The 27,079-nt window shown below is 43.2% G+C and overlaps 1 protein-coding gene across 2 annotated transcripts; it reads left to right on the forward strand.

Annotated features, from left to right (window-relative positions):
* Positions 1 to 1,062: 1,062 nt before the first annotated feature.
* Positions 1,063 to 27,079, forward strand: LOC111156172 (meiosis specific with OB domains). Of its 2 annotated transcripts, XM_022516876.1 has the most exons (13): positions 1,063 to 1,131; positions 3,297 to 3,354; positions 5,469 to 5,600; positions 7,512 to 7,584; positions 10,214 to 10,409; positions 12,468 to 12,568; positions 13,428 to 13,480; positions 13,573 to 13,668; positions 18,736 to 18,837; positions 19,971 to 20,124; positions 22,617 to 22,800; positions 23,705 to 23,791; positions 26,730 to 27,079. In XM_022516876.1, exons 1-13 carry the CDS (start codon positions 1,063 to 1,065, stop codon positions 26,838 to 26,840), a joined length of 1,416 nt encoding a protein of 471 aa, XP_022372584.1. In that variant the 3' UTR covers positions 26,841 to 27,079. The 2 variants fall into 2 exon arrangements, with proteins under 2 accessions (XP_022372584.1, XP_022372585.1); XM_022516877.1 differs by lacking the exon at positions 23,705 to 23,791 and having other exon boundaries at positions 26,730 to 26,882.

The raw sequence follows: 27,079 nt of genomic DNA on the forward strand, positions 1-27,079 counted from the left end.
ATTTCTGAAAGTAGGCTTTGCGCTAATAAATGTTTCAGTCCCGTTGAATCTTCTCCCACCTGAAACTCTAAATTTACGGGGTGCACAAGAACTGCTAGATTAGCGAGGTCCCTGGGGGGTGCCGTCCGTCGTGTCTGACTCTGGGGTTTTCACTCTGGTCCTGAACTCAGGGTCATGACAGGTGCTGCTCGGGGAGCCTGCCTAAGACTCTCTTCTTTTCCCTCCGTCCCTCTCCCCCAGACTAAATCAATCAATCTTTAAAAAAAAAAAAACTCATATTCTGTGTTTTACTGAAACTAAAATGTCATTACATGTAAGATGCCTCCTGGAATCAGAAATACTGAAGGATTAAAAAAAATTGCTAACTTACACATTTTTTGGAAAGTGAAAGTTAAAAATTGGAACCTAACTGTACCATTCAAAATTGTAAAAGGACATTTTGAACCATGTTTTCTACAGATTTGATCTGTACTTACCTGTCACTGTTATAATAAAAACTTTTCCCTGAGAGTGAGTAACATATCTGATGCTTTCCTAGATATATTTTTTTAAGATTTTATTTATTTATTTGACAGAGATCACAAGTAGGCAGAGAGGCAGGCAGAGAGAGAGAGAGGAAGAGAAGCAGGCTCCCTGCCGAGCAGAGCCCGATGCAGGGGCTGGATCCTAGGATCTGGGATCATGACCTGAGCGGAAGGCAGAGGCTTTAACCACTGAGTCACCCAGGCGCCCCCTAGATAATTTTATTAAAGATTTGTTTATTTATTTATTTATTTATTTATTTGAGGGTGTGTGTGTGTGTGTGTGCACACCGTGGGCAGCAGAGGGAGAAGGAGAAAGAGTCCCAAGCAGACTCTGCCCCCAGTGAGGAACTCCACACGGGACTTGACCCCACAACCCTGAGACCACCACCTGAGCCAAAACCAGTCCGACTCTGAACTGACTCCGGCACCCAGGCATCCCCCGGATGATTTTTTTTTTTAATCTTGGAATTTTTCATGGTTTTTTTCAGTTATTTAATTTATTCATCAAACTTCTATTTTCTAAAATGTAGATAAAAGAATGGCAAACTCCTTTGCATCAAAGACCTTCACCACACTTTCAGATCTGCATCCAAATATGGCTAATCTGGTAAGTTTTAATAATATAGCGGTTTGGTGATTCTCTAGAGAAACTTTATGTGGTAATATTATATTACATCAACATTATTGGTTCATGTGACCCGTGCTTGTAATTGACGAGTATATAGCTACTCACTCCATCAGTAGGACTGTTGATATTAGATACCCCTAAGCTTCTTAGATTTTATGCCATCTAACTGAAAATTACTTTCTCTTTTGTCTAGAGGAGGACCTTGTAGATATGACTTGCAGTTGTTCAAAATGATCAAGAGTTTAATTGTATCACTTTCATTAAATATTTAATGACAGCTCAAACTTAGCGTTGTGAAATTAAAACATTTTTGCTCAGCAATATCTATTCTCTAATCAAACTATACATAAGTTACAGACTTAAATACTTGCCACTATGTTCCTTTATATAACATAAAGGTACACAAAAGATGTATTTCTGAAATATTATGTGAAAACCCATTTTTTACTGAAGGGTTGTGGGGGGATTCAATCATTTCAAACATGCCAAGACACTTATTAGTCAAATAAAATCTAGGTGGAATCATCTTATGAGGTGAAGAACTGCCCCAAGCAGTCTGTTGCTTTCATTTGGCATTTATAAATCAGATTTCTTAAGATGGGCTATATTTATATGTAACCTTAATATGCAATTAAAGTTTATTAATGTTAAAAATAGGGGCCCAAGTTTTTCTGATGGAGGCCCAGAAAAAAAAAAGATAAGTTATTAATTTCCTCTTCAGTTAAAAGCTTTGCTGAATATTTCCATTATATTTTTCCAACAAAATTTGGTGAGATTAACATGCATATGGAATTTAAGAAATAACAGCAGTGTGTCTAAACGTAGTAAGATTAATTAATAGCTCAGCTAAGATGTGATAATCTTAAGTGCTTGAACTATTTTTTTTAAAGATTTTTTATTTATTTATTTGACAGACAGAGATCACAAGCAGGCAGAGAGGCAGGCAGAGAGAGAGGAGGAAGCAGGCTCCCCGCTGAGCAGAGTGCCCATGCGGGGCCCAATCCCAGGACCCTGAGATCATGACCTGAGCTGAAGGCAGAGGCTTTAACCCCCTGAGCCACCCAGGCACCCCTGAATATATTTTAAATGTAACAGATTACTGCAAGGTTAAAATTAGTTTTAGAGTTAAGTGTAAGTTTAGGTTTATCCTTTCAGGAAAATGTAGTTATTTTTGTAATAATAAATGTATAATATGTATAATATTATATATATATAATTATACATTATTATATAATGTACAATAAGTGTAATAATAAATGTATGATGTGTATAATATTATATATTATTATATTGTACATTATTATATAACATACAATAAATATAATAATAAATGTTATTTTTGTAATACAATTTTATTTTAAAGTACTTTTTAAATATTCAGTTTTTATCTTGTAGTTGCTAAATAGAACATTGAAATGTTTAATATCTTTAAGGTCTAAGATCTAGGACTTTATTTATTTTATTTTTTAAAAAGATTTTATTTATTTATTTGAGAGAGAGAGAGAGAGGTCACAGGTAGGCAGAGAGGCAGGCAGAGAGAGAGGGGAAAGCAGGCTCCCTGCTGAGCAGAGATCCTGATGTGGGGCTCGATCCTCTGAGCCGAAGGCAGAGGCTTAACCCCCTGAGCCGCCCAGGTGTCCCCAGATCTAGGACTTTAGAGTTTAGATTTGTTAGGAGAGATGTACAAGTTTTGTTACAATCCAATTCATATTACTGTTTAGCATGTTTGGATTAAGAAGCTAAGCAATTTTATGTGATTGTTAGAAAATCCTATATTAAAGAAAGCTTTGCAGACCATGGCAAATTAAATTGTATATACCGTGCTTTGAATGAATTCAGTAAGAACTGATAGCATAGGGTAGTTACTGTGCTCCCCCTAGTGATTGAAAATAAAGGAGAAACGTGCTAAGTATTAAATGATTGTGTATGTAATAGCCGTTAATTGTCTTATTACTTTGTACTTTGCCTTGTAGAATTGAACATTTATGAAGTTCTTTAGATGTTTGTCTGGAGTAAATATATTTAAATGGCTCCTAGTCAAAAATGTTTGTTAGAGCCAGTAAAATATAACAAGTCCATGAAATTAAATTTACCATCTACATCTGTATTTAATATTTGTGTTCTATAACCTTCTTGTTTTTCAGAAAATAATTGGTATAGTTATTGGGAAAACAGATGTCAAAGGCTTTCCAGACAGAAAAAGCTGAGTTCTATTTAACTCTTTGCTTCATTTTTCATCAAGTGTGGCTTACGACTACAACAAAGTGTATTTAAGGGATTGAGTTTTTCATGCCTGTTTAACTCCTTAAGAGCAGTGTTCATTGCTCTGTTGTATGGTAAAGTACTCAATTTAGGGCGATATGTGTGTGGACCATAAAATAATTTTTAATGACATATGAGGCTGTTTGACCCAAAGTAAGGACTCCACTGTTTACGATCACTTTTAGCCTGAGAGATAAAAATACACAACTAAATCTAAGACAGAAGATGTTAAGGAACAGGGTTTTCAAGCAGGGATATGTCATGGTAGAGGAGCTTGGAAGGAGAGAAGTATAGCAGCGGTATCAACCAGACAACCAGTGAGAAATTAATCGTCCATATGTGGAAAATAGAGTTAACTCTGCCTTTAGTGGCTCTTAGAGTGGCTTGAACTGTATAAAAGTTTTAGGACGATGGAAACAATCCAAAACTAAAATTAGATTTTTAAGATCAAGTTTAAAAACAAGTTTTCAAACTTCTGTAGTTGACACACAATGATAAGATATAAAAGGCCAAAACTAGCATTGTAGTACCAATAGCTTTTAAACCGTCAGCACTACTTATAAAAGGTTACAGTATAAGCTCTTGAGGGAGTCAGAGTTGTAGTCAGGCAGACAATGATTTTGGCAGAAGACGTGAATTTTGTTTGAATTGCCTGAGTAGGGGCGCCTGGGTGGCTCAGTGGGTTAAAACCTCTGCCTTCAGCTCAGGTCATGATCCCGGGGTCCTGGGATCGAGCCCCGCATCGGGCTCTCTGCTAGGCAGGGAGCCTGCTTCCCTTCCTCTCTCTGCCTCTCTCTGCCTACTTGTGATCTCTCTCTCTCTGTCAAATAAAAAAAAAAAATGAATTGCCTGAGTAATTGTGACTCTGTTTTTTGTCTCATGGTGTAGTGACAGTACCTTAATTTTAATTTCATGTAATATTCCATTATTACATTTGATGTAAATATTTATTTATGCCTTTACTTTACTTCATCATGATTAATTAGATCAGAATTACCATTTGAATAGTTTGAGAAAGTCTATATGTCTTTTTTCTAAACTCTGAAAGGATAACTTAAAATACACAAATTAGGAAATTATCAGTATTTGAAATATTTGCTGAAATCCCAACAATGAAATAGAACTTTCACCTCACAGATTGTGCAGGTACATGATTCTTGTGGTGTTAGAGTACTTTTTATGATTATATGTACAGAACACCTTTTCTCGAGAAGATATCCTTACTGACTTAAAAAAAAAAAAACATTATACACATGTTACTACATTTTCACAAAACATTCAAGCAGTGCAGAAGGGCATAGAATAGAAAAATGAAATTCTTAATTCAACCCCCAGCTCTTTCCAGCCTAGTCTCCTCCCCAAAGGCAAGTGCTAATTACAGCTTGGTAGGTATCTGTAATTTATATATGTATGTTAGGTTGCGTACTTTCTTAATTAGTGAAGAACAAACAGTAAGGACATTTTTATTTTGGAAAAAAAATGTACCTGCCTGACCCCTGGTGGCTCCATGTACTAGCACACATTTATTTGTTTTGAAATAATTTATTTTTTTTAAAAGATTTTATTTATTTATTTGACAGAGATCACAAGTAGGCAGAGCGGCAGGCAGGGGCAGGGGGAATCAGGCTCCCTGCTGAGCAGAGAGCCCTATGCGGGGCTCAGGGTCTCAGGCTCAGAACCCTGAGACCATGACCTGAGCCAAAGGCAGGGGCTTAACTCACTGAGCCACCCAGGCGTCCTGTTTGAAATAGTTTAGATTTGAAGCATGACTTAGATTGAAACTGTAACAGAGAGAAATGGAGATCTAAACTAAAAGCTGTATGGTTCAAGCCGACGTGTCATTTCTCTCCAAATATGCAGATAACTGGGGAAAGGGAAGAGAGGGATCAATAGTGAGGTACGTTATCTACTCTGGCAGCTAGGAGATTGACTCAAGCATGACTTATCTTAGAATTTATATCGCAGTAATATTTTTACCATGTGTTTGAGTATGTTTGTTATCATATTTGTTCAAACCTAAGATAAAAGTTTTCATTTGCATTGGTTTCCCTTAGATATCGGATCAGAGAGATACACTTTCAGTTTCACCATTCGGGACTCACCAACGCATTTTGTCAATGTGACATCCTGGGGCAGCGAAGGTTACATCAGGTCGCTTTCTGACAGCTTTAGGGTTGGAGAGTGCGGTAAGTCGGCGTTGGTTCTTGAACTGTTTCTGTTGCAGTATTATTCCTGTGACATATTTGTGGGAACTACGCTGAGGGAGTCAAAGTAAGACATCATTCATAATTCCCAAGAAACAAGTTATGCATTAAGAGCATAAAACAAGCCTTTAGCATTTTATTACTTGAAACATATAAATGTGATAGTCACGTATTTTTACTAGGTAGCTTTACAATCTTTGGTTTATTTCAGATTTCAGTTTGCATCAATTCCTGTTGTTGCTGTCACCATTTATCTTTCAGTAACCATAGTAAGGCTGCTAAGTAGCTTTTTTTTTTTTTAAAGATTTTATTTATTTCACAGACAAAGATCACAGTAGGCAGAGAGGTAGGCAGAGAGAGAGGAAGGGAAGCAGGCTCCCTGCTGAGCAGAGAGCCGGATGCGGGGCTCGATCCCAGGACCCTGGGATCATGACCTGAGCCCAAGGCAGAGGCTTTTAACCCACTGAGCCACCTAGGCGCCCCAGTAGCTTTTGATAAAAGAAAAATTTGAAGTTTTAATAGGAGTTTAAGAAGCTCTACTTTCAAAATAGCAAATCTTTGGCAACCTTTACCCATTCCAGGATCCTTCTGATGGTACAGTGTCATATAAAAAAAACCCAGGGTTTTGAAAATGGATAGAGGTGGGTTCAGATCTTACTTCCAATATTTGTTTACATCATGGCTTTGAGAAAATTGCTTAACCTTGTTGAGCCTCAGTTGTGAATGAGTACCCTATAGATGCTGTGGGTCTTAAAGGAGGTAGTATGCGTGGTATAAAGTGTAAGTCGTTGTCCCTCAGTGGATGGCAGCGCTCGTCTCCTACAAGTAATGGGAAAGCACGATACCAGCTCCCTTTTGTGGGAGAAAAAAGAAGGGAAAGAGTAATGCACAGAATTAAACTACTCTCCAAAACTGCACAATTAGGCAAGCTATTACCCGTCCCTATCACTTAGCACTTACTCGTGTATTTATTATGTTATATTATGAAGTTGAAGGGTAATACGTTGTGTCTCTCTAACTGAATAATAAAGTACTTGAACATATGGATTGTGAAGGTGGAAAACTTTGTAAACTCCACAGGGCCCAGTACAATTAGAAACTTTCCTTGGATGAATGCCAGTGCATTAGTTATATGGAGCTAAAGTTATACTTTGGTATTAAACTATAGGTTAATGGTTGTGAGGATGAATGAAGTAAGGGGTCTTAAAAGCATAAGGTTGACAATAATTATAAATTTAAATAGGACCTTGGTGTGTTGGTGTGAAAAGATTACAGATTTTTGATTCAGAACAACTGTAAGTCTAGCGCTACTGGTTTCTAGATATAAAACCTCCAGAAAGTTATTTAACCTCTGTGAGCTTCAATTTCTTCCATTCATAAAAAGGGGTTATCATGGAGTAGTTGTGTGAGGAATCAGCAAAACAGACACAAAAAGGTCCAACAAGACCATAAAGAAACAGAACCCCTAAAATGTTCAGTCATAAGCTGTTAAGCTGTGGAGCGGAAATCAGGATCCGAGTTGTGCGTGGCTCTTTCTGCCCTGTGGCGATTGTTTCCAAAGGTAACCATGAACTGGGTGAAGTTTATTTAAAGTCTATGTCCTATGGAAGGCCAGGTCATAACCAGATTCCATGTTCAGTGTAATTAATCAATCAAACGATATTAATGCAGGTCATATGTAGGAATTTAAACACAAAACCTAAGACATCTGGGATCATATTGATGGTCGTACCGCAGGTTCCTTCTCAATGACACAAGGAAAGGACTGCGAAGGATATGCTACACTGACTCAGAAACTAGAAATAACATTGTAACATTCGGTGTGATGTATACTTGTTTTTATGTATCTAGTTACTTTTTTGTAATAGCATCTTACTTTTCCTTCTGTTGCAGTGATCATCGAAAATCCCCTGATTCAAAGAAAGGAATTAGAAAGAGAAGAAAAATTCAGCCCTGCAACTCCCAGGTAAATAATCCAGCACAAAGCCCACAGCCTTCGCGTTGGAGTGACCGCCAAGTGACCGCTGTTCTGTCTGTGTGTGACAGTAGCAGAGAGCTCACTGACGGTATGTGTGTCAATTTGAAAATTAGGAGTTTTGTTATTCCTCAAACAATTTACGTTGATATAGGATTGCATGAAAACATGGCTGTTTTTAGTACTTTTATTCTCAATTTAGTCACGTTAGAGCTGAACAATGAGAAAGAAAGGTAAATCTTGGAAGTCCTATAGAGGTATCACGTCCAAGTAAAACTCTGCCTACACGCTTTCCTATCTTAGTTCAGGTTCACTGGAGACAGAGCCCAGAGGAAGATTTTTGTGCAAGTGGTCTATTGAGGGAGCGCTCTCCGGAGCAGCCTGTAAGGGTAAGGTCAGGGGACAGCAGAGAGGCAGGTTCGGTGGGAGCTTGGCTCCTGCCTGCCTGGCCCCAGAGGGAGCTCTGGAGCACGAGTGGCACCCCCTGAAAGGAAGGGACCGGGTGACTGTGGCCTGGATTCACAAGTTATCGGTGGCGCCCACTCCCCACCACCGGCATTTCTTCCTGAGGGCATCTCTCCAGAGCAAGGGGACGCTGGTAAAGGGCTCTGAGTGGGCACAGCAGTCTCCACTACAGTGACACCTGCACCCATTTTGACCCCTTCCCATCTACTGTTCGGATGTCATAGCAGACCCCAGGTCTCATTTCTGTGCAGCCACACAGACTCCACTCTGCAAACACTGAGGGCTCATTCTGCACTATCAGCTTTTGCACACTCACTCCCTCTGCGCGGAACAGTCTTCTCCCATCTGCTTTGAATGTTTGCTCCTTCTCCTCATTGATGTGTCACCTTGAATGTCACCTCCTCAGGTCTTCTCCATTTTCTCTGTGTAGTGACCCTTGCAGTTCGTCACGAGGATGTCGCCCTGTCCTATTATCGTCAAGACCTCCTCTCTGAGATTATTTGATCAGTTGTGTGTCTGCCTCTCACACATGTGAACTCCATGACATCAAAGGTGTTGTCCGTCTCTTGCACCACTGTATTCCCTGCGCCTAGACTAGGTTCTGGCACATACTAGCTCGTGTAGATATTGATGAAATGAATGGATAAATGGATGGAGGGAGAGAGGAAGGAAGGGGGGGTGAGGAACGTTCTTAGCAGAGGGAACAAACATGAAACCTCTTGGCCTTTTCCAGAACAGTTAACAGTAGGTTGAACCATATGAAACTGTTGACATTTAACTATTTTTGGTCTAAAACTGTCATTTTCGGGTGCCTGGGTGGCTCAGTGGGTTGAGCTGCTGCCTTCGGCTCAGGTCATGTTCTCAGAGTCCTGAGATCGAGTCCCGCATCGGGCTCTCTGCTCAGCAGGGAGCCTGCTTCCTCCTGTCTCTCTGCCTGCCTCTCTGTCTGCTTGTGATCTCTCTCTGTCAAATAAATAAATAAAATTTTTAAAAAAAGTTGAAAAAAAAATAAAAAAATAAAACTGTCATTTTCATAATCTAGTAGTCTGCTATGGCTGGGCTTTAAGGCAAGGGCAGTGGAAGGAGAAGCTTGAGAGAGAAGCGGAGACGCTTCTCAGACAGCTTTGCCTGGCACGCCAACTTCCTTCTTTGCCGGTGGCCAGCCCAGAAGGTCTTTGAGTTGGGGAATAGTATGTTCATATTTGTGGTTTAGGATAATCACTTCAACAACGCGAGGGGGAGGAAGCACAGGAGACAAGGCAGCAGTTTAGGTGGGAAGTGATGAGGGAAGCACCTAACAAGATAGCAGGGGGAGGCACGGGAGGAGGGCCGGGTTCGAGGCTAGAAAGAGGCTCCCTGAGGGGACTTGGGAGTTGATTGGCTGGAGGGGGAAGAGCACCGTGACGGAGTTGAGTGTGTAGATACTGGGTGTCTGCCCCACGGAGAGCATCCCAGAAGGAAGTCGAGCGCCGTCCTGATGCAGGCAGGGCAGTCAGTGTCACGGAGACAGAAATGACGGGACACCCCTGCTCAGACATTTTAGAGGCTTTTATACCCCTGTTTTACAGAGAGGAAAACTGAAGCTCAGAGTTGGGGCTCGGTCAGAAACTAGTATGCTTAGAACTCGGGCACAAATTAGTCCTCAAAACGTTTTCTTGATGAAAATACATTTTAAAGATTTTATTTGTTTCTTGGTCAGAGAGAGCGATTACATGCACAAGCAGGGGGAACGGCAGGCAGAGGGAGAAGCAGGGGAGCCCTACGTGGGGCTCAATCCCAGGACTCTGGGATCATGACCTTAGCTGAAGGCCCATGCTTAATCCACTGAGCCTCCCAGGCCTCCCTTAATGAAAATACATTTTTAAATTAACATATAGTATATTTAATAAAAAATAATATCCATTCTGGCTCTCTCCTCCGCTGCAAGGGGGAAGAGTGGTGAGGAGGGGCATGAAAATACATTTTAGACAAAGAAATATTTCACAACATTTTTCAGTGTTTCTCAGAGTAAAAAAGTATAAATTTTCTAAATACAAGAAATTACTGTTGGTTGACTAAATTACAACCAAAAAGATAATTTAATGTGAATCTGGAAGTATTTTTCTATTAGAAAGTCACTTGATATTAACTGTTTTTGTGTGTTTTTGCAATTTAGCAGCTGTAAGCTATTGCTCAGTGAGAATCACTCCACGGTAAAAGTTTGTTCCAGTTACCAAGTGGACACCAAGCTCCTTGCTTTGATATACTTACCTGTCAAAGAGTCTCATGATTTTTATTCATTGGGTGACATTGTTGCAAATGGATGCAGTCTGGATGGGAGGATTATTAACGTGCTTGCGGCAGTGCGCTCGGTAAGTTAAAGCCTCAAAAAGCCAACCTCTGTTTGGTGGGCACTTCTATCACTTCACTTCTGTTTGGAAAGTAATAACCAGGAGAATCACTTTTCTTGATCCCTAGTAAGTTGAATTAAGAAAATGGTGGCACCTCTCATCACTGTCAGAGGAGCAGTTTATCTGGAAACGACTAGCAAAATAAAATCAAATTTGAATGTTAAATGCATCGCACTCCTAAATGATCTACTAACTGTGAGAGCTTTGCATACTTTGGTGAGACAAAGACACTAATGGAAAGAGTAAATTCACGGACTTGAAGAATTGCATGAAGTTTCTCAAGGGGATGTAGGTTGGAGGACTCTCGGAGTTCGCTCAGTCTGTGCTCAGAGGTGTTCTGAGGTGGAGGGTGGGCATACCCACTGTGTGGCTGGCGTGACCTTGTGCAGGCATCGTGGGGCCCTGGGGTACCCCTCAGGTTCACTGTCACCTCCCTTTTATGCAGTTGCCGCAGTGAGTTTGAAACTCTGTTGGACAGGCTGGTCATTTGGCAGACATTCAGAGGTAGATCTCAAAAGTACAGTTTCACACACACAGAAAAGTACATGGAGAAAATTAAAGGGGCAGGACCAGTTCCTCAACTCCTAGGGAGTGAGGATTGTCAGAGACCACATACACACATACGGAATGTTGTAGGTAATCGCTCGTTGCTTTTCTGTATTAAATGATAGTGTTGACTCTTCCCGTTGACAGGCATGTGACAGTGGTGGCCACGATTGCTGTGTTGTCCACACTAGCCCCAGCCCGTGCAGTGCCCGCCACACAGTGACCATTCACTATAACTCAAGCTGGAGGAGTAAACTCCCTACGTGACAGTCTTGAAAACTAGGAGAAGTCACTTTCTGGGCTATTTAGTTAGGTTTAGTCTTACATAAAGGCAGGATATTATCTCAATTTCCCTGCAATTCTATACAATGCCATTATATTACAACGTAGTAAGAATTTTCTAAACCTCGGTATAAGCAAAAGCCTGGGACAGCATTTTCCGCTTCTCCCACCACGAGTCTGGCCCCTTCTTTTATAGGAGGACGTTCCTTTTTCGTGTGTGTCTTTCTTCTACCATTTTATTTCCATCCCTCTTATATTTCCTTTTCTTCACATTTTTGTTTACCCTTTTTTCTCTTCCTTCTCACCTCTCTCTCATCACTGTAGAATCCTTTTCATAGACTTCTCTTGTGTGCCGTGATAAATCACACCTCGGTCACACTCTGGCTGTCCTTGCCTCTGACTTTTCCTCCTAGATCCTGCTCTCATGCTGGCAGCGGCCTGTCTTCCTTCAGCTCCTTCTGCTGGAGCTCAGCTCTATAGGAGATGTGGAGGCGACAGCGTGGGGGGCAGCCTGCTGACCGTCCGTGCTTGGCCAGTGTTACGTGGCCAGCGTGGCTGGCAGAGGGGCCTGCCCTTCCCTCTGAGAACTTGCTGGAGGGACAGAAGGGCCCCTGGGTTTACCTCCACTTCCACGATCCTCTTACTCCCAGTGGGGTCAAGCCAGATGGTGCGTCAGCATGTCCCTCGTTTGGTCTCCATCACCTCATCCCCGTGGAGGCAGCGAAGAAGGTGCTGCTTTCCTACCTGCGTCAGCAGGCTGAGGACGCGCAGGCCTGGGAAGACAGAGTTGTTTCGGTCACGTGTACTCCGCGCCAAGCTCTGCGCTGAGCCATGGGCGTCCCAGATGTTGGAGATACATTTTCCATCCTCAGTCCACCTAGATGCCGCACGGGCTTGTTGTGGAGCACTGTTTTTGACATGTTGAAAAGACTCCACAGTCTGAACTCAAAACACGTGTTTCTGCGTCTCCCTTCAGTCAGTGTGTAAACTTACAACATCAGCTAAATATACCTACGTTAGAGATAGAAGATGCTTTTAAAACCTTCATATATATATTTTTTAGTGTTTCTTGCTATTTTGATTCTTTTAATTTGCTGTTTAAAGGGTAAATATTTGAATGTTTCCACCAGTAAACATTTTTGTACCTCTACAACTGTAGGTGGGGAATAATGACTTCCTTCCATTTCTAAGGTCGGAGAGCCAAAACACTTTACAACTTCAGACCGGAGGAAAGGCCAGAGGTGTGAGGTGAAGCTCTACGATGAGACAGAGTCTTCTTTTGCAATGATATGGTAACCTCCCACATCTGCTCCAGACCGTAAAATCCCTGCTGTTAGCGCCGGGACAGAATATTTTTATTTTATGAGAAAGATGATGGATTTCATAATAGGAGAGGAGTAACGATGGAGGAGAAGTAATTATTAAAAAGGAAACCTTGCTCTTATATATTGAGTGCTACAGTCTGTGCTGTAAGATTACCTTAAAATGAGCTTTGTGGACAGCACGGGATTATTTGGACAGACTCCACTGTGACTGGTTCATTCCTGTCCTCTGCTTTACAGCAGTCAGTGATTCATTAGGTCCCATGGTAATAAACCAGCCAGATTCTGTGTGATTGCTTGGGTAGCGCCCTGGAATCAGGCCACAGGAAGGTGTATTGTCCCCAGCTGTGCCCTGAAGCACCGCAGGGTAGAACATGGCATTGCTCCGACTCTAGATGCCTGGGCACCAAAGAAAACACTGAGTTTGAAACACGCCTTCAACTCGTCAAGTGTCCTGAACAGTTTAGCCAGTGCGGGCCTCTGTTAATAGTCGGACAGAGTGGCTGTACAAGCTTCAGATTTGTAGTCCCTCAGTTCGGCCAGCCTGCGACGACTGAAGTAGTGTGGAAAGAAGGAACTGAGGGGGCAGAAGTGGTCAAAGATGAGTAGTGTCCGGGGAAGGGACTTAACACGTGAACATGAAATGCCCTTTGTAATAGACAGTGAATCCTGCAAATCAGGAGATGCCAGCGTCCTTCACTGTGGCTTTGACAACCCGGTAGTTGTTAACTGCAGCCGTTCAGACATTCTGTTTTTGGCAAACGATGTGGTCACTGCCGGGTTTTCTCTAATGTATTCATTTTTTTTACTTCCTTTTTAAAATATGCAGTTGGGATAATGAATCTATCCTGGTTGCACAGAGCTGGGTGCCGCGAAACACAGGTACGGTACTGCGATGATTGCACTCGCTGTTTATCGTGTTTTATACCCCCTTCCACATAAAAGTTGTAAAATGGCTTTTTCCCCCCAAACAGTGATATTTGCCTCAGATGTAAGGATAAGTTTTGACAAATTTCGGAACTGCATGACGGCAACTGTAATCTCAAAGACCATTATTACGACTAATCCAGGTAACAGGCTATCTGCAGTGTTGTGTCCCTTTGGAAATGACTGTGTCACACATTTCAATGTTTGTGCAGTGTATTTAAGAATGAAAATAAGGGGGGGCGCCTGGGTGGCTCAGTCAGTTGGGCATCTGACTCTTTGCCTAGAGTCATGGTCTCTGGGTTGTGGGATTGGCCCCAGTTGGGCCTGGAGTCTACTTAGGATTCTCCCCACTCCCTCTCCCCCTCCCCGCTCACTTACACATGCATGTGTACACACTCTTTCTCTTAAAAAAAAAAAAAAAGAAAACAATTCTTTGATTTCATTTGAATTAAAAGTGAAAGTTGCTTTATATGCTTTACATTTATATTTCTTTAGGGTTTTTTTTTTAGATTTTATTATTTGTCAGAGAGAGAGAGAGAGAGAGAGCACACAGGCAGGGGAATGGCAGGCAGAGGGAGAAGCGGGCTCCCTGCTGAGCAAGGAGCCTGATGTGGGACTTAATCCCAGGACCCTGGGATCGTGACTGGAATTGAAGCAGACGGAAAACCAACTGAGCCCTGCAGGGTCCCTTTACATTTATACTTCTTAAGCTTACAGTGAGCTATATCTTTGATGTCCTTACTGACGAAAAGAAATGTGAAAAACGAGACTCAGTTTTAGTTTATGTTTTTAAGGTATTTATTTATTTATTTGAGAGAGAGAAAGAAAGAGTGAGCACGAGCAGGGGGAAAGGGCAGAGGCAGAGGGAGAAGCTGAGTCCTGTTGAACACGGAGCCCAACACAGGACTTGATCCCTGAAGCCTGGGATCATGACCTGACCTGAAGGCAGACTCTTAACCAACTGAGCCACCCAAGTGCCCCCAGACTCATTTTTAAAACATCATTCCTGGTGATGATTCTGGAGAGATCAGTGTAATTGATTGGATCACCTAAATTATTGACTATTCTATTTAAGTTTTAAAAAAATTTGTCAGAGAGAGAGAGAGTACAAGCAGGGGCGTGGCAGGCAGAGGCGGAGAGAAAAGCAGGCCACCCGCTGAGCAGGGAGCCCGATGTGGGACTCGATCCCAGGATCTTGGGATCATGACCTGAGCTGAAGGCAGTCGCCCAACCGAGCCACCCAGGCGCCCCAGTTATTGACTATTTTAAAAATAAATTCACTTTTACTATATTCAGATAACTTAGTACTAGAGCGCCCAGAACACACATGTCACATGATTAGTTTATCACCTAACAAAGCACCCAGAAGGCCCACGGGAGTGGTTGTTGAAGGAAGTTACAGCTTATGTCAGCATGCAGTCCGGGGAGCAGGGTCTTGGGAGAGGTGAGAAGTTGGTGCCCTCAAGTATCCTCACAGTCCTCTGTACTGTGGATAGAGAGGTGAGCCCAGCACCCTGGAAGAGTACAGAATTCCCAAAGATGGAACGTTCCTCCCAACTCAGGAAGCCGGGACTGTAGTAGTGGGTCACTTCTGGCAGTAGCTCCCTCTGCTGGTTGCTAACAAAGCACCAACAGTGACTAGTACAGTATTGTACTGTACTGTATTGTATAGATTTTATTTATTTGATAGAGAGCGAGCAGATGGCCACGAGCAGGGGAGAGGAGAAGAGGGAGAGGGAGAAGCAGACTTCCCACTGAGCAAGGAGCCTGACATGGGACTTGATTCCAGGACCCTGAGATTATGACCTGAGCCAAAGGCAGAGTCTTAACTGACTGAGCCGGCCAGGCGCCCCTACAGTGACTGAGAATTACAAAGCAATTCTATGTCTTTGACCAAACCATTATCAGAATATTTTCAAGTAGCTGTGCTGGGAGATACGACATAAGATGATGAGACTGTGCTGCATATGTGTGCTGGACTTTGTGCATCCTCCCGAACACCGAGTCCCTGAAGGTGGCATCATGGAAGGTGACTTGACATGGACGTGCTGGGTGCAGGGCATTGGCCTGGGGGCCAGTGACAAAACATAGATATCTCCATGCACATGAAGCTCACATTCTAGCAGGAGAGACACAGATGATAAATGGTAAAGATAACACATCTGTGAATTATGATACTGAAGGAGAAAAAGAGGAACAGGATCAGCAGAGTCCAGGGCGGGTTGCACTTTATAGAGGGTGGTCAGGTAGGCCTCCTTGGGAAGGTGACATTTGAGCAAGACGTGTTGAGGCAGTGGGGGTTAACCACAGGAAAGAGCGTGAGGCTGTTAGTACTGGAACAGCCAGTGCAAAGGCCCAGTGGTTGGCATGTGCCTGTGTGAGGGCAGAACAGCAAGGAGGCCAGTGTGGCTGGAGCGTGTGGAGCACAGGCAGGAGGAGGGGTCAAGGTCAGAAGAGAAGCCTGTGTATCAAGAATGCCTTAAAGGCTAATGAAAGGATGTTGGCTTTTATTCTGTAGCAAAGAGTTTGGAACAGAGCAGTGACATTTTCTAAGCACTGAAAGGATCGCTTTAGCTACTTTGTTATAAATTGATGGTAACACAACCACAATCTGTTCTCAACATTTAGGACAAGAATGCTACTCTTCAATTCCTTTTTTTTTTTTAAGGGTGTACAATGGTTTATTATTTTTAATAACTTATTAACAGTTTTATAGTATTATATAGAGTAATGTCAATGATTTAAAAGTCCCCATCTGCTGAGCGTAAATTTGGCCTGGGATAATTTTTAAAAGAAAGTTAGATTCTTTTTTTTTTTTAAAGATTTTATTTATTTATTTCACAGAGAGAGATCACAAGTAGGCAGAGAGGCAGGCAGAGAGAGAGACAGAGGAGGAAGCAGGTTCTCCGCTGAGCAGAGAGCCCGATGCGGGACTCGATCCCCGGACCCTGAGATCATGACCTGAGCCGAAGGCAGAGGCTTAACCCACTGAGCCACCCAGGTGCCCCAAAAGAAAGTTAGATTCTAAAAGTCTTTTGGGGGGTGCCTGGGTGGCTCAGTGGGTTAAGCCTCTACCTTTGGCTCAGTTCATGATCTCGGGGTCCTGGGATTGAGCCCCGTATCAGGTTCTCTGCTTGATGGGGAGCGTGCTTCCCCCTCTCTCTCTGCTGCTCTAACTACTTGTGATATCTGTCAAGTAAATAAATTTAAAAACAATAAAAGTCTGTTGGAAAAAGTTATCAAGCTTGGTAGGATAATTGTATCAATAACTCAGGGCTAAGTTAATGAAACACATATTCAGTGGATGTTGCCTGTTTGGTTCTGAACACAGCCTGAAAGGGAAATCTCAAAGTGTTTGGGCAGTGCCAACAGCACTAGAGTAAGTGCCTGCTTCTCAAAGTGACAAAGGAGAGTGCTTACAAGTGTGCGTGAATTTTTAAAAAAAGATTTTATTTATTTATTTGTTAGAGAAAGAGGGTGGAAAGAAAGGACAAGCAGGGGGAGCAACAGGCAGAGGGAGAAGCAGGCTCCCCATGAGCAGGGAGCCTAATGTGGGACTCCATCCCAGGACCCTGGGATCATGACCTGAGCCGAAGAAGAAAAAGAGGAACAGGGTCAGCACAGTCCAGGGCGGGTTGCACTTTACAAAGAGTGTAAAGCTGAAGGCAGACGCCTAACTGACTGAGCCACCCAGGTGTTCCAGGGTGCGAGAATTTTAGTGTGCTTCTTTAAATCGGCCTTATTTGTTGCTTCTTTGTCTGCACCCACCAAGTACAAACTAAAAACCTCTAATGGCTTAAGCTTTCATCCTAGCTTCCCTTAGGGCTTCCTCTGCCCTGAGAGTGTCCATCAGGCAGCCCTGGATAGCCCTGTCGTCAGGAGGGCTGTGCTTGACAGCAGTGCTTGAGGGAAGCCTGGTGCTTCGATTTCTGCAGCTTCACTGCAGCGCTGGCTCCTACCTGGTGTGCAGCGCTCCCGCCAGTGTTTCAGAAGCATCCAGTCGTTCATTCACTCATTAATTTACCAATATCTGCTGAATGGCTTTTATTTGCTAAGTACTGAGATAACATGCGTCCTTCCTGGCACAAGGCAGGCTGCGATGGGTAGATGGCCAGGGACAGTTGCTGGAACTACCGAGCTGAAGAGGAGGCCCCTGCTCACGAGGGGCTTTGGTCTCGTTATGTGAAAGAACAGTGGTTAGACTCGGGGTTAAATGCGAGTGAGGAGGAAGCACCTGCCTCTGCCCCAGGAGTCAGCGACCCAAGGGGCCAGGGGTCCAAGCAGCAGCATGTTTGTAGAATGTTGGAGTAGGCGAGGGAAGGCTGAAAGGCCACTAAGTGTTGGAGGCTGAGGGGGCTTGCGGTTGAAGGATGTCAGAGTCAGGTGGGGGCCCTTTTTCCAAATCACGTTCTTGCCTGTGGGCACACCATCTGACTGTTCCTGAGAATACTTGTGTCCTAAGGCAAGCAGCAAGGCTTTTTAATACACTTAAAAAATTTTTTTTCCTGCTTAAAAAAGAAATACATAAAAAATTCAGAAAATACGTAATAGCAAAAAGGGAAAACAACAAGCCCCTATAATCTCACCATCTTATAAGAGAATCGTTTCTCTTCCAGGTACTTTTGCATTCCTGTATATATTTATGCCTTTTCAATTGAAAGGAAATTACACCACATCATTCTATAAGCTGCTCTTCAACAGTAGCTGGTGTGTGTCTCTTCGTTTAGTAGACCACCGTGTCACATTGCTAATTGGCTGCATCATATTCTATTTGACTGTGTTTTCATATGTCTTCACTTTTACCATTAAAAATAATATTGGAGGGCGCCTAGTGTCTGACTCTTGATTTCGGCTCAGGTCTTAATCTCAGGGTCATGAGGTCACGCCCTGCCTCTGGCTCCATCTCAACGCGGAGTCTGCTGACAGTCTCTCTCTAAGTACGTAAATAAATAAATAAAATCTTGGGGTGTCTTGATGGCTCAGTCAGTTGAGCAGCCGACTCTCCGTTTCAGCTCAGGTCACGATTGGGGTCCTCGGATGCAGCCCCGTGTTGGGCTCTGCACTTAGCGGGGAGTCTGCTTGGGACTCTCTTTCTCTCCCTCTGCCCCTCCCCACTGCTTACATGTGTGCTCTCTCTCAAATAAAGAAATCTTTAAAAAAAAAAAAGTAATCAGTTGCTTTTCACTTATATTATGCATCTTTTATTTAAGATACCCCAGAAGCTAACATCCTGTTGAATTTTATAAGAGAAAATAAAGAAACAAATCCTCTGGATGCTGAAATGGACAGTTACTTGAGAGAATCCGTAGATTGTAAGTGACCTTTAAATTATTTTTTTGTTTCATGTAGTAGAAGATACCATATTCTTTTCCTGTAACTGCTATATTTCCACTTTCTAAAAGGTTATTTAAAACTTTTAGAAGTTTTGGGGCACCTGGGTGGCTCAGTCAGTTGGGTGTTGACTCTTGGTTTTGGCTTTGGTCATGATCTTGGGGTTGTAGGATTGGGCCCTGTGCGGCGCCCTGCACTCAGTACGGAGTCTGCTCAGGATTCTCTGCTCCTCCCTCTGCCCCCACACGCTCTCACTTTCTCTGGGATAAATAAATAAATAATCTTCAGAGGTTTCTATAACCCTTTCCCAATCTAATAGAAGTTAAAAAAAATTGAGCTGACTGCCTTTTTCTTACTGATTTTTAAGAATTATTTATATATTCTGGATATGAGTCCTTTGTCTCCCACACTGAGGCTTGCCTTCCCACTCTTTTAATGGCATCTTCTGATGACCAGAAAGTCTCCATTGACATAAAATGAAATAAATTTCTCATTCTTTCCCTTTTTTTGCTTATTATTTTTGGTTGTTATGTCCATTTATATAATCAGTCTTAATACAGAAAATGTAATAATTTTTCTGTTACTTAACTGAAGCTATTACATGTTCTCATTTTTTTTAAAGATTTTATTTATTTATTTGTCAGAGAGAGAGAGAGGGAGAGAGAGCAAGCACAGGCAGACAGAATGGCAGGCAGAGGCAGAGGGAGAAGCAGGCTCCCTGCTGAGCAAGGAGCCCGATGTGGGACTCGATCCCAGGACACTGGGATCATGACCTGAGCCGAAGGCAGCTGCTTAACCAACTGAGCCACCCAGGAGTCCCACATGTTCTCATTTTTTTAAAGATTTTATTTATTTATTTGACAGAGAGAGACACAGCGAGAGAGGGAACACAAGCAAGGGGAGTGGGAGAAGGAGAAGCAGGCTTACCCCAGAGCGGGAAGCCCGATGCGGGGCTTGATCCCAGGACCCTGTGATCAGGACCTGAGCCAAAGACAGACGCTTAATGACTGAGCCACCCAGGCAGCCCTGAACTTTACAGTTTTTCTATTTAGATATAATCCTTTGGAATTTTTAGAATATATAGAGAGCCGTGATAACTTCTTTTTATTTTCAGTAAATACAATAGTTGATGTCTACACAGTTGAGCAATTAAAAGTAAAAGCTTCGAAGAATGAAGGGAAGGCTGACCCTTCCTACGGCATTCTTTATGCTTACATTTCTACGCTGAATATTGACGGTGACGCCACGACAGTAGCTCGACACCAATGGTGAGCAGCCCGTGTCGTCAGCAAGCTGCTTCTTGTAAGAAATAAAGACCAACTATTGTTAGTAAATGTTAATCTCTATAAAAGTTAAAGCTGTTCTTTGACATAACAGTTATTATGTATGCTATTTTTAATTTTGTTTTTTTTTTTAATTTTTAATTTTTATTTTTACAAAGATTTTTATTTATTTATTTGACAGAGAGAGACACAGTGAGAGGGAACACAAGCAGGGGGAGTGGGAGAGGGAGAAGCAGGCTTCCTGCTGAGCAGGGAGCCCTATGTGGGCTGATCCCAGGACTCTGGGATCATGACCTGAGCCGAAGGCAGGTGCTTAATGACTGAGCCACCCAGGCGTCCCAGTTGTTATGTATTTTAAATAAATGTATAAATAAATAACCCATACTGAAGTTTCCAAGGCAAACTATGTTGATTCAAAGGTTACAATTACTTTTCAAAGTAAAATTTGATTTGCTGTGTTTCTGTAATCCTAAAATATGAAGATATAATGGTGCCAGAAACTATTTTTTTTTAAGATTTTGTTTATTTATTACAGATAGAGAGAGAGAGAAAGAGAGAGAGAGCATGAGCTGGGAGAGGGGGAAGGGCAGAAGCAGACTCCCTGCTGAGCAGGGAGTCCACTCTGGGGCTTGAGCCCAGGACCCTGGGATCATGACCTGAGTTGAAAGTAGAAGCATAACCGACTGAGCCCCCCAGACACCCCTGCTTCCAGGAAGTTTTAAGTGAGATGACAAACTGTTGTTTTATAATATATTAGAATATTATTTTGGTTACTGTGTCCTATAGCAATGCAAGGGACAGCATTTAAAAACAACTATTTTTAGGGGCACCTGGGTGGCTCAGTGGGTTAAGCCTCTGCCTTCGGCTCAGGTCGTGATCGCAGGGTCCTGGGATCGAGCCCTGCATCGAGCCCCGCATCGGGCTCTCTGCTCCGCGGGGAGCCTGCTTCCCCCTCTCTCTCTGCCTGCCTCTCTGCCTACTTGTGATCTCTGTCTGTTAAATAAATAAATAAAATCTTTAAAAACAAAACAAAACAAAAAATTTCACCACATTGACCTGCAGTCGTGCACGTGTGTGTGTGTGTGTGTGTGTGTGTGTGTGTGGTTCTGTAGGGTTTTATCACATGTGTGGGTTTGTGTATCTACCACCATAGTCAAGATACTGACCTATGGATTTTGAAGATATTTTATGATTTGCTATTAAAATTGAAAAAGACCTCCCCTCCTCTCTCTCTGCCTGCCTCTCTGCCTACTTGTGATTTCTGTCAATTAAATAAATAAAATCTTTAATAAAAAAAAAAAGGGGGCGCCTGGGTGGCTCAGTGGGTTGGGGCCTCTGCCTTCGGCTCAGGTCATGATCCCAGGGTCCTGGGATCGAGCCCCACATCGGGCTCTCTGCTCAGCAGGGAGCCTGCTTCCCCTCCTCTCTCTCTGCCTGCCTCTCTGCCTACTTGTGATCTCTGTCAATTAAATAAATAAAATCTTTAATAAAAAAAAATAAAATAAAATTGAAAAAGACCAAAGCGGAGGCTGCTGTGTAAATCAAGTGTTTAGTTTTTGAAGAACATTTTTCAAAAACTTTTGAAAAACTTATTGTCTCCCTAATTTCTTCCTATGTCTTTAATATTGATATCTGAGGAAAAACATCTGAAATTTACCTTAAAAGTGATCTGAGCCCAGACAGGAAAGCACTATCTTCAGATCACACCCTCTAGTCTTTCTGTCCAAATTGAGTAAAGTAAGACCTGCCTCAAAACCGGGAATGGCGTGTCATCACCGTTTAGAGAGAGAAGATTGCGTCACTAGCAGAACAAGAGCATTCTGGGTGTGAACCTGACCCTCCCTAGGATTTTTCTGTTGAGGTTCCCAAGGCCTAGCACAGAAACATGGAGTGAGTATTCGTGGAACTTGGGCTTTCTAGGCACGAGACAGGATTCTTCCCTCAAAGCCCTGAGCTGGGGAGACCAGGCAGGCCTACCCCCAGTAGGGAGGAATAGGACAGCACAGGATAGAAGGGTGGGGCTCATGCTGTTTAGAGCTGGGAAGGGGTAAAGGAAGGGAGCCTTAGCAGGGGCAGGGTGGGAGGCAGGGCGGTAAAAATGGGATTGATTGCACGTTGTGCTCTTCCTTATTTCGTATACCTGTCTGGTATCCTGCACTGTGCTGGGCACTCTGAAGTTACTCTGATTTAGACTTTTTTTTTAAAGATTTTATTTATTTATTTGACAGAGAGAGAGAGATCACAAGTAGGCAGAGAGGCAGGCAGAGAGAGGGGGAAGCAAATTTCCTGCTGAGCAGTGAGCCCGATGCGGGGCTCGATCCCAGGACCCCGAGATCATGACCTGAGCCCAAGGTAGAGGCTTTAACCCACTGGGCCACCCAGGTCCCCAATATAACTGATTAAGACTTTTAAGGGAGCGTGGTTCTTCTGCTGGGGATCAGGTTGGTCATTTTATCCTTGTCTCTGTTTCTTTTCAGCTCAGGCTGTGGTTATGTTGTAAATGAAGCATCCAGCACTTGTACTGCTTGCAACAAAAATTCTTTGGAATTTCGGTCTGTTTTTCTCAGCTTCCACTTGCTGATTGACCTCACGGACCACACAGGTACCCTCCAGGCCTGCAGTCTCACGGGACGGGTTGCTGAGGAGACGTTAGGCTGCACCGTAAGTGACAGAAAGGAAGACATGTTTTGAAATAATTCCAAATTGAGTTCTCTTCCCCTCAAGGATAGGTTATTTCGGTGAACAGTTCGTAGAAATTACGTCATTCATGAAGAGGTCTGGGGAAGAAACTCAAGCCTGATTTAAACACGCGTTGTTTCCCTGAACAAATAATTGCTTGTCGCGTGTTCAGATGACAGCTGATACTGTTGTCGGGGACAGCGGCTGGGGCTGCTGACCGTGGGGCAGAAAGAAGACGTTTTCTATAGTCGAGTAACAGTGTGCAGAGCACATTGGAGATGCTGATGTGTTGAGGCAGAAGGAGGGTCTGGGGATGCTTCACCAGCTGTTGGAGGAAGTCACCCCGCAGGGAGTCAGAACACACACAATGCCGTCCTCCGTCAGGGTGTGTGCGCGCGATGACAGGCTCTCGGCTTTTCTATTAGTGCCAGCTCGTGCGGTTTGCCATGAGCCCCCAGCCCCGCCCGTGTCAGGTTTTTTTTTTTTTTTTAAAGATTTATTTATTTGACAGAGAGAAAGATCACAAGTAGGCAGAGAGGCAGGCAAAGAGAGAGGGGGAAGCAGGCTCACCGCCGAGCAGAGAGCCCGATGCGGGACTCGATCCCAGGACCCTGAGATCATGACTCGAGCCGAAGGCAGAGGCTCAACCCACTGAGCCACCCAGGCGCCCCCCATGTCAGGTTTTTAAGGGGAGTTTTCTGGGCTGAGCCACCTGACTGGTGTCAGAGATTCAGCTTGGAGACTTTCTGACCTTATTGCTTCCATGAAGACAACTGAGCTGTAATTACTAAAAGCAAAATTCCATTTTAGTGCACAAAGCCAAGTTTCACATTGTTAAGGGGAGTTATTTACACGGATTTTGGAAATATTTGTCTGTTTTAACCAGGTAAATGAGTTTCTTGCAATGACGGATGAACAGAAAACAGCACTGAAGTGGCAATTTCTTCTGGAAAGAAGCAAAATTTATTTAAAAGTTAGTGTATTTTACAGTACTATATTATTCTATATGTTCAAGTAGTAAGAAAATCCTGGAGTATGACCTAATAAACTAGGGAATTTATTATTTTTAATAATGTCCTGTCCTAGATATGCAGAAGACTCTGGCTAATGTGGGAACAATGCAAGTAATTAGGTGTTTGTTTGCTTGTTTCGTGTACTATAAAGGGATTCCACATGACAGCAAAAGAATAGACCAACATGGGCGTCTGGCTGACTCATTCGGTGGAGCATGTGACTCTTTTTAAAAAAATTTTTAAAGTTTAAAAGCAATCAATTAATATATAATATCTTATATGTTTCAGGGGTACAGGTCTGTGATTCATCAGTCTTACGTAACCCCCAGTGCTCACCACAACACATCCCCTCCCCAATGTCCATCATCCAGTTAACCCTATCCCTCACCCCAACCTCCAGCAACCCTCAGGTAGCATGTAACTCTTGATCTCAAGGTCGTGAGTTCAAGCCCCACGCCCGGTGTAGAGATTACTTAAAAATAAAATCTTGGGAGGGGGGAAGAAAAAGACCAACAAAGACAATATCTGTTATATTTTGTCCAACGAGGGCCCTGGGCTGTAGAGTCAAAGCTGGTACCCCACCCCTGTCCCGCCCCTGTCACGCCCATGGAGCAGTGCTCCTCATCTCCATGAGTAGCATCAGGTGGCAGAGTCACATGCCTGGATGCAGGGGAGAGACAGGCTGGGTCTGAGTCCCAGCTCTACCACTCATCAGCCTCTGCGACCCTTGGAGCTCTGTGATCCTGCATCTCTAGTCGGAGCCGCACTAACAACACTTCAGCGTGGGAGGGTCACAGAATCTTTCGGATCAAAGGTGTGAAAAGGGAGGAGACAAACTCCTTTGTTTTGCAAATGCAGAAAATGGAATCCAGAAATGTTGCTACTTACACCAGGTCACAGGTGAGATGGGCTACAGCCTACGCTCTCTCTCCTTCTATCAGTCTCAAGAGAGTTATATCTGTCAGGACTTACTGCGCTAGAATGTGACACTGAGAATAATTTAAAACCTGTTCCTGAGCTGACATTCCATAAACCGTCAGCAGTGATGTCATCCCATGCCCACAGCCTCTAGAGAACCATGGTGTGTTCTTCCCAAGAGCTAGAGTGAGAAAGGCAAACGGCATCTTGGTATAATCACAAAAATAGTTGTGATCTCTCGGGTACTCTGCATAGTCTTGGGGAGCACCATACCCGCTCCAGCTAAGCCTCAGAAATCGCGGTCCCCACTTCCCAGCGCTGCTTTCCATGGGGCCTTAAGCACGTCTGAGTGGGTTGCAGACATGGAGTTACCCATGGACTCCCTGATAATTCCTAGCACATTGGTTTGAGGCCTCTTTATTACTAGGCTGGAGGGGGATTGCAGGAACATTCTGGATCTCTTCCGCCATTAGCATGGATCCCTCTGCGTACTGTCTGTCCCAGAGCGGAATACGCTCAGATCTCTGACCAATTTCGCTTCCCTCCAGACAAGTGGTGCCAGTGCTAATGAGTTTGATCAGTTTAAATCCATGGCAGGTTCCTTATAGTTTCCCTAACTTGATCTAAACATAAAAAGAAATTGTTCTCAAAAAGGGGGACATTGTACCTTTCCAAAGGACTTGTTTAAAAGGTGTTTAAGTCAGATTGAACAGATTTTAATCGTATATAAAAGGATTCTATCACAAAATAAAGATCATGATAATCTAACAATTTCAATTGTTTTATTTTTTATAGAATTTTTTAAAAAGATTTTATTTATTTCTTAGATAGATCACAAGTAGGCAGAGGGAGGAAGGGAAGCAGGCTCCCTGCTGAGCAGAGAGCCCGACGTGGGGCTCGATCCCAGGACTTTGGGATCATGACCTGAGCCAAAGGCAGAGGCTTAACCCACTGAGCCACCCAGGTGCCCCTAGGAAGGGGTTCTTAAAAAACGAATTCAAAAAAGATTTGAAAGAGTAGACGCAGAGGCTGACAGAAGTGCTGAACTGGGGTTCTCTGTAGATAGCAAAACCCGCCTCTTCCCCGGGGAGAGCTGACTGTGTCTTCACACAGACAGGATTCCTTTGGATTGCCCTGAGTAGGACTGCTCTTTGCATCACTGTTTTCTACAACGTACTGTGGAGAACAGCTCAGCCATGGCCAGGACAGGGGCCGAGCCCTGCAGAATGAGGTCACCCTGACTGTAGGGGCGGGGGTGCTCCGCTGAAAGACGCTCGCTTATCCTCATCGCCCACCTCAGCCTTTCGGTGTTTCCTGACGTTCATCTGTGTTTTCCTGTTAGTCTTTGAAACTAGCATGGCCAACTAACGTGTCCTTCCACTGTATTAAATAAAACATTGGTGAAAGTGCTTTGTTAAATGTCAAGAATAAGACATTGTTCTTAACAAACTGCATTATCACATCCCCAGAGCCTGTCAGACTTAGGTGACTACCACAGGTTAACACTGTCACAGCTACTAGTTTGAACACATTTTATTTTTACATATAACTTATTTAGTTGTTGATTTAAGTCATCTCTACACCCAGTGCAGGACTTGAACTCATGACCGGGAGAGTGAGAGTGGCATGGTCTTCCAGCGGAGCCTAGGCCAGCGTCTCCTTGAACACACTTTATACCCTTCTTTTGTATGTATTGGATTTGAAACTTCAACTTCCCTACCAAAGAGAAATGTCATGAGAAAAATAACACAGGTTTTTATAAAATTACTGTCAGGAGCCAGATATGTCATTTCCCTCCCAAACTCCCTCGATGTGAACTCTCTCCCTCGTCTTACAGTGGTCATTAGACTTGACACTCATACCTGCAGAACAGCTCGTCGTGGTTCTCTACTGCATTCTCTTCTGTGGTCACTGGTTTTCAACTTTATATATGTAGTGATTTTTAAAATTAACTCCTGTCTCTCTCTTTTCTCCCTACAGTTTTTTTTATCACACAGAGCGAGGGGCGGATTGAGAATTAGTGTGCTCTCATGTAAGCTGGCAGACCCTGTTGAGGCAAGTAGGAGCTTGTCTGGGCAAGGAAAAGTTTAAAACAAGATACTTCAAACTCTGGACAAGAATATGAGTTTCCATTTTCTTGAGAGTGGAAAATGAGTTTGAAAACTATGGATAAAATTGTATTTTGTTCAAAGGTGGTAAAAGTGTTTCTATAAATTGTTATTATGTATCCTTCTGGAGCTGGTTAGGGGGTAAGTCTTAAAATCTCTCATCCACCCCAGCTCCTTTCTTAGAAGGCCTTTTGGCTGATTTTGCCCTCTCTTCCCAAGTTG

This window comes from Enhydra lutris, unplaced genomic scaffold (assembly GCF_002288905.1).
Source record: "Enhydra lutris kenyoni isolate GAN:26980312 unplaced genomic scaffold, ASM228890v2 scaffoldscaffold45, whole genome shotgun sequence".
NCBI lineage: Eukaryota > Metazoa > Chordata > Mammalia > Carnivora > Mustelidae > Enhydra > Enhydra lutris.

Excerpts from the sequence above, each read along its gene's own strand:
- LOC111156172 (XM_022516876.1), top strand. The coding sequence starts at position 1,063 with ATGGCAAACTCCTTTGCATCAAAGACCTTCACCACACTTTCAGATCTG. Across the intron at positions 1,132-3,296 it reads ATCCAAATATGGCTAATCTG|AAAATAATTGGTATAGTTAT; the intron begins GTAAGTTTTAAT and ends CTTGTTTTTCAG. Across the intron at positions 23,792-26,729 it reads GAAGCAAAATTTATTTAAAA|TTTTTTTTATCACACAGAGC; the intron begins GTTAGTGTATTT and ends TTCTCCCTACAG.